Raw genomic sequence first — 12,500 nt, 5'->3', positions numbered from 1 at the left:
TCCATGTTTCCTATTTTCCCCTGGTATTGGTGAGGTGATGCAGTGAGAAGGCGCGAAGCATGACAGTGGAATTGAATTCCATGAGAAAGGCCATTTCTGAGGGAAAGTGCCAGCGCCACGTCCCCCCGGTGTTTGCCGCCCTTCAGGGAAGGCATCACCAGGGGGCCTGGGATTGTCCCAGCAGCCAGCTCCTCTGGAAAGCGGCTGGCCCTGGCATGTTCCCACATGGACTTTGCCCCAAACCCCGCCCGCCCCCCCCCATAATCTTTGCTTTCCTCATCTAATACTCCTTAAAGAGCCACAGGGTGACCTCTAGGCATCTGTGGCCCCCTAACAAAGAGAACCCAAACCCCTCACAGCGCCCACATTGAAAATAACTTCACTTTCTGTAACAAAGGGGCTCTGAGCTACTAATAGGTACAAGTGTGGCTGTGATTACCCAGATGCCCCGGGGTGAGGCAAGGGTGCAGGGGAAGGAAAGGAGGGGGAGGGGGAGAGAGGGGGATGAGGTCAATCTGTGTTCCATGCAACCTTTACCTTCACCTGCATCTGAGGCTAAGCAGCATGTAGACCTGAGGAGCTGTGGCAGGATGCTATCTAGGTAGCACCTCCACTGTCTAGCATTAAGCCACGGTGCTGCCTACATGTCTCCAGTGGCCTTTCTCACACAGCATTACTTGCAGGTGCTGTATTGACGTAGCCTTCCCTTGGAGATCAAAGGATCTCCTTGAATGGAGGTGATGAAACGGGCTATCTGGACAACACATCTCTGGCTGTCTCTAATGGGGAGAGCTTCCTTTCCACCGAGAACAATTCATCCTAATGTGCTTAGGGAATCACCCCTCTCCGCATTTACCAGGAATAAAACAATTATCACTCCATAAATCATGACAGTCCTCATGGGCTCTGGCATGACTCCTCTAGAGTTGCTTCAGCTTCAGTTTTCCTCTCCCAAAGTAAAAGAGCTCAACTGAGCATTAATATCCTACCTGATGACATGGGAATGTTGTATTTGTCTGAATGTCGCCTTCGTATGGCTCCCACATTGGGCACACTGGCTGGGGTGATTACTGAGGGTCCCTGGGTAATCGGGGTGACTGGGGCCGTTGGTGTGGTAGGGGTTTGAGGTAAGCTCTGTGGGGATGTCTCCAACATGTTCTTCGACATGGTGACACTAGACACCAGATTTAGCTGCAAAGGCCCAAGAGATGGGCAGGAAAAAGGTAGAGACAAGAGAAAAAGACTTAAAAAGGTTTGACAAATGAGAGTGGATTCACTTCTACAGCTGTGTTGCCACTAATAAGCTGCAAAATGAAGCAGCCAATCTCAACTAATTACAGGATGAAATTGTATCATAAGAACTCTAATTAGAGGGTGCTGTTAGAGGTTATCTAATAATCTCTGGCAATGTTACTTAGGACTAACTCCTTGTCCTGCCAGACTTCAGGGAAAGTACATTTTCTTAAATAAAAGCCAGTTGCCGATTACCGACTGCCCCTGTTGCTAAACAGGCCTAGCCCCCCGTGAAGCAACAGCAGCAGCAATAATGAAGGATGCCATGTTTTCAGCCAATCGGATTCAAAATAAGTTGCTATTCTGTTGCTGCCCGGATTTTTTCCCCCCTCTGTAGTCCCAAATCTCAGCTGAGAGGCTCCAGTCAGCTGGAAAATTTTACACTGACCTTTAGTCTCCTTGCTAATTTGGTGGAATGGTAATGACATTACTACATATTCAAACAAAATTGTCTTAATTGCAAATTAGCCGGAGGAGGCTGAAAATTTTCAAATTAAATCTGATTGGAGATGGAGAGAGGGAAATGGAATTTCCTCACTAACAATCATTTGTGGCATGTGTTAACAAATATAATGAAATGTCAAGTTTGCCAATTCCTCTGGAAGTATCATTTTCAATTTATGATTACAGTGTCACTTAAGGCTGATGTACCCTGGAAAGTGGGTGTCAGGGTAGAAAAAAGGAAAAAGGTGAGAATGTATGCGAGCTGTTTAACAGTGTGCCCTTCATCACTCCCCTCAGAAAAGCCCTCTTCTTCATATCAAAAACCCCATATCATCTCTGTCATATTGACTACACACCTTTGTCATAAATAGCATCCAATTAGCAAAAAATTTTACATTGGGCAGAGCATAAAAAGATTCCTGCCATATAGTCAAATGATATTCATAAGAGGTAATCTACTGACCTTTCATTTTATGCAGTAATCTATGCAACCAAGCAAGGAAACTAGTTGTAATTGTTCTGCTCCTCTACGAAGTCGCTGCTTAGTGGCTAAATAGAGAATATTCAGCTTTTATATGTAATTTAGTAACACCTGCCTTTTCAAATCCCAAATACGCTTCTTAAGATAAACCTTTTTTTAATGGGGAGAAAATGATGTGTACAGCATTGATTGATCTTTCTTTGTGGATTTGTTTTACACATTTAGTCAGTAGAGAGATTTGTTAGGGAAACAAAAATTAACATATGCCAGCTAATTGTTCTTCTTTCTTGGGCAGCAGCCAGAAGAAGCACATTAGCAGTCTAATAATAACGACTGGCACCCTGAAGGCATCCCCAAGTGCATCTGTTCCCAATAAACCACAAACTGTTATTCTGTTCGCACTCTAAGCCAGCAGACTGGGCTGGGAATTCTTTGTTACACACATAAATAAAAGCTGAGATAATGCTACTAAATGCTGCATTTAATACATTGACTACATATTCAAACAAAATCGTCTTAATCGCAAAAAAAGCCACTGGTGTGAGCTTCCTCAGGATGGACAGAAATGCCTCTAGTTTGAGAAGCGCAGGAAGATGCACAGGCATCTATGCGTGCGGCGCTGCAAATGATATTTTATGTTTTTCAGATCAACACCTGGATGTCTAATTAGTCATGATTGAGATCTTATAGTCAGCATTGCGTCACTGTATGGCAAAATTATAGAAAGAAGACAGAAAAGCAAAGCTCTTCTCCATACTTAGCCAACTCAGTGAAACGGTTACATAGTCACTTTTAGAAATCATAAACCAGGATAAAATGTCATATTCCGAGGCCAGAAAAAAAAATGCAACATTGCAAATCAAGGGAAGATCTATCTTGATGAATACTTGACAGGACACTGAACGTTTTGTGGACATGGTCAACGTTATAAAAACAGGAGAAATACATCTTTTTCTATGCAAACTACTCATGTTTACACTGTGATGGTAGCTTATGCCGCCATCCTGCCGTAATAAGCGCACCGTGTTTGGAAGTGCGCAATCACAAACTGATAAAATAGAATTTATTACTAACGAAAAGGAAGCATGTAAAAGCCAGGATCAGCACTTAGCCACATCAGCTCATCAGAATATAGTCAAGGTTGGGTGAAACTCATTATTCAGGACTCGCAGCCTTGATAACTTTGATTTTCATCCATCCATAGCATGGCCAAAAGGTACCATTTAATGAAGTACCATTCAGAGAGTAAATGGGGTCATATAATAGACAGTGCGGTTGCACCTTGTGTTCATGTACTGATAGCTGTTAAGGGTGCAGTGATGAACCAACAGAGCTCATTTCTCTTTGGTAATAAATTCTTGCTATTAATATTTATCAAATGTGTGGGCCGTCTCAACTGAGCCACAGCACATGAGACCATAAATATCTACTATTATATCAATTTGGAAGCTTCTTTTGTACAGTGTATAAACTTTAGGGTATTTTTAAGGGTGTGTGTATTGACCACTCGTCTTTGAAACCAATTCGAGGCCAGTAGTGCAGTTGCTCACGTCAGATATTGCCAGTTCCAAAGGGAACTTTAAACTGTGATTTCATTTTAAATCGCTCATCTAAGATTCTATATTAATTGCCCACCATCAAACGCAATTAGCAATTCTTTCATGTGTGGTTTATGTAATGTAATACTTCAATTACATTATTCATTCAGGTTCTGTTGTGGATTATAGGCTGAAAATTCTTTATTAGTGTAGATGTAACCATGCTGCTAGAGTTTTTAAAAATTTACTGATTGAATAATTAATTGGAAAAGAACAAGCTGCAGATTCCTGATGGATTTATGAGACAATTATTCTGTTTTGTGATTATCTACATTATACTATAGAAGCATTGGGGGAGGGCCTTATGGAAAAAAATTCATAAATAAAGGGTCAAGAAGATCTTCAAAAGTTTATTTTTTTTAATTAAAAACTTAGCTATTATAGGGTTTAAAAAGTAATATGTCAGATTCAAATATACATTTCTCCTTTCTTTCTATTAAAATGTGTTTGCAGTACCCTACACTTAAATGCAGTACAAAGAATAGAACCTCTAATATCTTAGCAGAGTTTAAGGAAACATGTTCTTTATGCAAAAAAGTAAATTTTGAATAATATTCATCAATGAGTGATGGCAGAGATACTAGGAGAAAACTCATACAGTGTAGTCTGTCTTTTATCTTTCCTTCTACCAAAAAACCAAATGATCTTTTTTTTTTTTTCCTGAAGAGATGGAGGGAGAGTCAAAGCTGGTATTCGCTAGCCATCAGGCTATACAGGACACTTACCAAAGCATAGCCTCCAAACTTTCACTAAACCAGTGACCCAGCTGAGTACTCCAAGTTTCTGAGCAAACATTTGCAGAGTGAGGTAAAGTATATTCTTTCCAACAGTCTGTGTACCTGACAACATTATCAGGTGGGGCTTCAATTTTATATATTTTTGAGGGAAATGGCAGTCATTATGTTCTATAATCAGCCATTTCCCTTTGTCATAAGCTGTCTAAATTAACAATATGTGTACTGTCTAGTAAAACACATTACTATGTGAAATACAACGGAACTGAAATAACAACCAAAGAAATGGGAGGAAATTGACTATGAGAAGACGATGACATTTTTGAGAAAATATTTGATTAAAAAAATCTATTTGTATGTATGTTGTGATTGATCTAAGTCCTCGTCGGCATGCCGCACACCTTTCTCTTTGTGATTTGGACTGTGCCTGCTTTCCAGGCTGCTCAAAGTGGGTTTCCTGTTAATATCTGTAAGCCGATCTCAGAAAGATATCCCCTTGCTTCAGCCGCAAGGCAGTGATTTGTGCCCTGTTAGGCGTACTTTGTTTAGCGTCACCCATGGTGCAGATTGGATGGATTTTGTAAAAGATAGCATTACTTTAAAAGAAACATACAATTTGACAAGCGATTGCATTTTCCTTTCATTTTATTGCCATATTTTTCATCACACTCATTGTTTTCTAGCTGTCACTAAATTGTTCATTTTCTCACTCTGTTACATCAGTAGAGCTATTTACTGTTTATAAAGCAATATGCACTTACAGGTTTGGGAGATGGTTTGGGTTCTGAGGGTCGCATGTGCAAGTGGGTCATCATCGCTTGAAGACGTTCTCGTTCTTTAGAAAGCTGTTAAGAACGAGCGAGACCAGAAGCATTTTAGAAATGACTGATACAGCTATTTTATCGCAGTGATACATCTTATCATTGAGCTTGTCTCAGAGTAATGATTCCTGCATACAAAAGTCTGTGTCCGTAGGAACTTATCTGGGAGGAAGCGCAACTTTAGCTAGGAAGGGGGGGAAGAAAACATGGATAGCTTTCCTTATGTTAAAAGGTCAGAGAAAACAAATAACACTTCATCTTTTTGTCAATAAGAGAATTGAGGTCACAGTTGTCTTGACAGTAACAAGTTACTAAAACCATAAATTAGAAGACCCATGGTGTCTCTTTAAAGTCCTGTGGACACTGTTAGCGATGGACTAGTGCCAACAGCTGCGAAGGGGTGAAGGGTTCTCAAAGCAAAGTGCCTGCCAGGGTTGTCTCCACACTTCATGCATTCCCACTGAGGTCCAGTTAGTGCCCCCTCCAATCTGCCATCATCAATCTAATTCAATGGAGTGACAGAGACCAGGCGGTGTGAAACGCTGAACTCTGCCACGGAGCCGGCTTCTATCCTTGCACTGGGTCTCATTACAAGTGACGGACCTTACTTTTCCATCAGTCAGACACAGCAGAAAAGAAAAAAAGAAAAAGACATAATTGGTCACACTGCAGACTGTGTCTTCATCAGCTAAACTTTTATGTTTCTCTCCACCTTTTATAGGTGGTAAACAGATTTACAGAAAGTTTTTTTTTTTTTTTAAAAAAAACGACATCACTAATTATGCTTGTGATGTGTCCTTGATTATTTTACAAGTCAAAATAAACATGTTTCACAGCTCTCTGGGAAAAAGCTACAACGTGATGGGTTGAAAGCACATCAAGATGTAGTAAAGTGTGAAGGAAAAAATAAATTGTATGTTTAATTCAATAACACAAAGTATGGGTCTGATTGAGGGGGGCAAAAACATCTTTAAGTTTTTAAACACTGGAAGAAGCCTTAAAGGGTAGGGCAAGCGTAGTCAGAATGATACAGTGATATAACTGCTTCTGACCTGTTGTATGAGTTCTATTTATTTTTGTCTAAATGCTGCTTCAATAGTAACTAAAATGTTTTAACTTAAATGAGCAGTACTTGATATAATACATTACTATCTGTGATATTATAAATTATTTGCAGTCATAACTCCAGTACAGACAAGTCTTAAAATTTTTTTGCAAGTTCTTTAATTAAAAAGACACCAAAGATAGGAAAGGAAAAGATCCTTCTCAGAGTAATATGCTACAGGCATGATGCCATAAAGATTTTTGCTATATGATACAATCTAATGGGGAAAAAAATCATGATTAGTTCATGTAAAAACTGTCTCCGCAATAAAATCATATCCAATTGGGGGGGGGGGGGGGGTATAACCACAATGGGGGAAAACTGAGATTGGGCTCTCTTTGGATATTCAAATATGGATTATGTAATCTAAAGATTATATGTCTACGTGATATGTACATTAAGCTATATCCTTCCATCCCGAGTTATCAATTGTTGCATTCATTATAAACAATCTAAAATTCCATGTATTTCTATTAGGCATTGTGTTAAAAAACTCAGAATGTGCCCAGTACCCAATGTAACCCACCAGAAATATGAGAGAGGAGTCCATGAAGTTAGCATTTGACAAACCTGTATTTCTAATTGTTGGACCACCTGCATTTGCACTCGGCACTGGGCAGTGCTCCGGTCATCCAACGCGTGTTCATTGTTAAGGTGCCTAAACAAACACAAGACGCAAAACAGAAAGTTAAACAGTGTGTGTCTCAGTAGTATACGCTCCACTTCGAACGCACTACCCTGAAGTCATAGCTCCTTGCACAGTAGGGCAAAAGGAACACCTTGAAACTATACCAACAAAAGTTTCTTGAAATGAATAATGAAAATAGATAGATACATATGCAACACATTAATAGAAGATTTGAAATGGTGTTTCTGAGAAAGAACAAGTTTACAAATAAGTGGGTTTATTTGTTAGTTGATCTAGGTTCAACAATTGTAAACCTTTGTTCTATTCTGCCCCTTCCCTTGAAAAATTAAATCCATTCGTTTTAATATATCCTCACTGATCCTAACAACAAACTTCCATGTATCTTGTCACAATTGTCACTCCTGCTTGAAGGGAAACTGTGGACTAAAAGAGTGAAGTGCATCAGGTCAGGCCTGAGGTGTGGGGTTAGACTGCAGGATGGCACCTCCACTATCCCTCTCTGCCCTCAGCTCAGCTCTGCTCAGCTCTCCTGTGAACCTAATTGTAACGCAGCTAAAATTCACTCACTCTTGCTGGACAGGAGGCGTGAAACGTTAAACTGGAGGTGAGTTTATGATGTAAAGTGTCACTAATTCCTAATTAACGAGACCTTTAAAAAAGTTGTTTTTCAGTGTTTTCACCAAAACTTTAATGGACAATGAGATCGTGTTCTATCAGTGTACTACAATGGTCATTGTAATCTTAACTTTAATATTCTTGCATTTTTCTTATGGTTTTTTTTCCACTGTGAACTCTTGGAGAATATGCACATATTTATTCCACAATCAGTCTAAACAAGAAATATTTTTTTAAAATGCTGTAGCTATACACAAAGACTAGAATGTGAATGGAACATGATAAGTAGAATACACAGTTTCATAAGAAAAGATATATGCTGTAGAACATGTTTGTTTTTGCATAAAATCACTTTTAGAGAGGTTTTTTTTTAACACTTGTGTACATCTTAGTGATAATTATCCTATACTTAAAGAACTAAAAAATGTATAAAATGTTTGCATTGTATATCTGGGTCTTAGAAACCTATTCAATTTATCTATACAGCTCTTATTAGAATAGAGACTATAGACTACAATAACAGTCAATGAGGTTTTGTCTTGATTGAATTTTTCAGTGGGACACAAAAGAACCTTGTCATTAAAATAGTCCTTTATTCTCCGGTATGAAGGCGAAAGGTTTTTAAAGTGTTGTGATGTTCAGTAATGAGCCTCTATCTAAATTATCATTGGTGACAAACTCACAAAGCACTTTTCGAGGACACATAGTTATGAAATGCCAGAGCTGCCACTTTCTCTCCTGTAATTATAGGCTAGCTTGCAGCCCTTCGATGATCATTTATAGAACAGCCTCCAGTGGATTACTGAGAACTTGAAAAACACATACATACCTCTGCCACATCTCCCTTCCCCTTTCGTTGCTATTGTTTACCAGTGATATGTAAAATAATAGTGCCTATTCATTCTCCCTACTTAATTATGCCAATCAAAGTACAGAAATAGTGTTGGATATAAATACAATGTATGAAGACTAACTCAATAGGCTGAATATTAATATTAAATTATGAATATATGTGTTTGTGACTCTTTTGTGCCCAAATTATTCTCTTTTATGCTTTTATAACTATCTCAGGTACTACATATTGCTGTTCAAAAATTCTCTATGATTTATAAATCAAGAATGAGATAATACTGAAAAATGAGAGGATTGGTGGATTTTTCTCAGTCAGTGCCTAATTGCTGTTTCAAAATGCATATGCAAAGGGACATTTCATTAATCATTTAATCATGTCCCTTGCAGGAAGTTGGAACTAATGTTGCAAATACCCTTTTCATATGAATGCTCCATAATACTATCTTATGCATTTGATATATTGCCTATGTCATAAATTATAGCTGCTTCAAAATGACCAAGTGGGGTTGTTATCCCCGAAGATGCTTGTTACAAAACCTTTATTAAGTTTCTTCTTTTTTTTTTTAACTTATCAGTAGTTCTATTTCACAGCTTCATACTAGCCAACAATAATACGGTTTCTGATGGCAAAGGTCTGTAAATTACACATGCAATCACTAACACCATTTCACAGGCCTGTTCTACTTCTACTGGTCTGCTAACAAGACGATTACACACAAATTACTGAATATCTATGAAATATTTAAATGCATTCTACTCTACTATGCATTAATAAGAGCAAAGCAAGCTCTGGAATTCTGGTGAGCTCCAGTCCCTAATGTCCCCTAATGAGCTTCTTACCGAGACTGCAGTTCAAACACAGAGGTGAAGAAAAAATGCAAAGGGTGCATTCAGAAAGGCAGCACTGAACAAACATTGTGTGAGCCAGCTCTAATTTATAGGTCACTTTATAGGTATATTGATTTTTGTTTTCAAAATGGAATAAACGATGTGGTCTACTGACGTTCTTTCAAAACTGCATTGAATCTGTGTGCTAGGTAGGTAGTGGGGACTGAAAAAAATTTAAGCAGGCCATCAAATTCTTTCTAAAAACAGTGAAGCAAGCACTTCAGAAAGATGAAAAGTAGAAAAGGGCCCGTCCAACATATTTCATGCACAATTCTCTTTAACGAAACTTTTAAGGTGATAAACGCCTGTGGTAACTTCGGTTATATACACAGCAGATTAGCAATTCAATTTTAAACTCTAGATTTTTCAAATTCATTTAAAGTTATAGTAATCTATAAGCTGAAAAGAGACCAGATTTAATCCAACCATGTTAGACTATTTTTGTACAAAATGTTTCACTTGCAAATCACTGTGTTTGATTTATTTTGCATCAAGCTTTTTATGTTTAAACACTGACAGGAGTTTAAATACAAAATGTTAGCTGTCACTATTCATTTAGCTGATTATGTGAGATGCCTTAGTTTTGAGAGATGGGGGCACTGTCACCAAAAGAAACAACATTCTGACAAGTTCAAAGCATGCTTTCTTGAGGTCATAATTTTGTAGCCATGCTGCCTAGTCAAAGACAAAGAAATAGACAATACACACTAAGCAAACGCACAATTTCTAGTCAGCTACCAGAAAAAAAGACAACATATTTTCCATTAAATAAACTATTTCCACTATGTTTTCTATTGTTCTTTATACAGTGTCAAGACTTAAAAATTTAGTCTTTGTAAATAAACCTGATTCATTTATTATCAACTAATTACTCTTGAACAGATTGATATTTTTATGGCACTAACCAGTCTGCCCTTCTTCAAAAGGAGTGTATCCATCTTCGTATCTCGGAACATGTATTGTTTGCTGGCATCAAGGCGTGCAAGTTCAGGAGCACTTGTCTGCTAACTGGAATGCGATATTGCAAACCTTTTGGATTAAGATCTAAAAGTCAATCCATCCACATTCCAACTGACTTAGGTCCAGTGGAATGATAAATTTGCAGGCTAACCACACAAATTTTGTCAGTTGTTATTACACTGTGACATTTATAAGACAGTAATGAAGAACTCATATTAAATGTTTTTAGTGATCTAGTAAAGTCTTCAATTATTGCTCAGAAAAATGATAAGCTTCTGTCAACACCTACTTTACAGGAAAATTCAAAATTTTTTCTAAATACCTTTTTAACCTGAATTTTCTTCTTCATTTCTTATTTTTTGCTTTTATTTTGGCTATTATAAATAAAAGTTTCTAATTTAATCTTAAGGTTTTTTATGCAATAGAAAATAATGTTTCAATTGAATACTTAATATTAAATATTAAAATCATGCATGTACATATATAACATGTATGTACATATATATGTACACACATATCTATATATGCAACTCTCTTCTGGTGGCTTTTTATTTGATCCTGGGTAAAAGCAGTGAGAGATTCTACCAACTTGGGAAAGTAATGTAAGAAAGGGAATTTGGGATTCAATATAATTTCTTTTATTATTTGTTACTTAACATATGTAGGCTAAGTAGTAATAATGGATAGTTACCTTGATTTCAAACTAATGAATAAGTTGTCTGATACCAAAGTAAAGTTCAAGCTACATAGTTTATTTCTAGTGCATTTTAGAAATAAAAATACCACAATATTTTCTAAAAAAACAAACAAAAAAAACTTTTGTAAAAACACTGGCTATAAAATTCTCAGAGAATGGATAAATAAGAAAATGGAGAGCTAAAAACCTTTCATCCTTTCATAGCTTTTTGATTTGTTTGACTTTTTTGTCCAAGACTCTCAATTCTCTCCATGATTACAAAAGAAAAGCAAAAATCTTCATTTCAAAAAAATCTTTATTAGTGGTGATGCCTTCTTCATTTCATTTTCTACAAAGTCACTAAATAAACTGAAATTAACTTAATAAAATTATTATTTTATTTCTCTTAAAATTTCACACACATTTTAAGAAAAAGACAACATCAGTATGGAAATATGTCTTATTAATATTTCATTTCAGTACAGTACACTGGCATTAGCTCTATTAGCAGAAATTATCACAGATCTCTGGTTTAAGGAATTTAAAGCATATCATAAAAAAATGAACTAACAGGAAGGCCTTAGTGTCTGCTGTCATTTGTCCTGTCAGCCCTATAAATTTAATGGGTCGGAAAAGTGGTCAGTCTTTGGAACCAAAGTTGATATTTAATTGAAAGAAAATGCGTTCCTACTTGTAATTCTTCAGTCTAAAAGATACTAGCATGATTATAATAAAGAAACATGAAAGGTAAAATGAGGATTTCTATTCATCTTCTTGTTAGTAATAAAATATATATAAGTATTTAAGATAAAAATGTTCCTTTTCATGTGCTATAAAGAAAATCATCCTGAAGAAAATATATGGTATTTTCTTAAAGATTTATTTTAAGTTTTATCAGATAGAATAACTTGAAGCAATAAAATGTATGGTGACTGGGCTGATTCTGTGGTTTAAATTATTATATTGAAGAAATAGCATTAGTCCTGCAACTAATCTTAATGATAAGAAATCATATTAATAAGGACTTATATACCCAAATGAAGAAATTAGTTCTTAAAAAAATTAATATTCCTATATTCTGTCTTTGTTTTAGCAAATGTTATTTTTTCAAAACAGGAAAATTTTAGCAAAGTTACCTAACATTTTAGACGCTCTCTGCTTAGAACACTCAAATCAGTTTCATACCCAACACAATGACAGCTCACAACTATCTACACTAATAAAAGAGAAACATGGTAATTAGTGTCACTCCGCTACCCTTCCCATTGGCTAATCCCCCTGTCACTCACAGAGTAGGGCCAAGATATGCAAATTAACTGGCAGCCAAGATGGCGGCCGGCAGCCAGGCAGCTGATGCGAACAGGGAGGCTTGCTTGCTTCAGTG

The 12,500-nt window shown here is 36.9% G+C and overlaps 1 protein-coding gene across 1 annotated transcript in view; it reads right to left on the bottom strand.

Moving 5' to 3' along the window:
* FOXP2 (forkhead box P2) overlaps window positions 1–12,500 on the bottom strand; it is a 506,406-nt gene that overhangs the window by 33,031 nt on the left and 460,875 nt on the right. Inside the window, exons 10-12 of the mRNA XM_015569384.1 lie at window positions 7,047–7,134; window positions 5,312–5,395; window positions 990–1,191 (exon numbers count right to left, since the gene is read on the bottom strand). Coding sequence (XP_015424870.1) covers window positions 990–1,191; window positions 5,312–5,395; window positions 7,047–7,134 — 374 coding nt within the window. The remainder of the gene's footprint in view (window positions 1–989; window positions 1,192–5,311; window positions 5,396–7,046; window positions 7,135–12,500) is intronic.

The sequence above is a fragment of the Myotis davidii genome, unplaced genomic scaffold, assembly GCF_000327345.1.
Source record: "Myotis davidii unplaced genomic scaffold, ASM32734v1 scaffold1063, whole genome shotgun sequence".
In the NCBI taxonomy this organism is placed as follows: domain Eukaryota; kingdom Metazoa; phylum Chordata; class Mammalia; order Chiroptera; family Vespertilionidae; genus Myotis; species Myotis davidii.
This window is presented reverse-complemented; position numbering and strand designations above follow the sequence as displayed.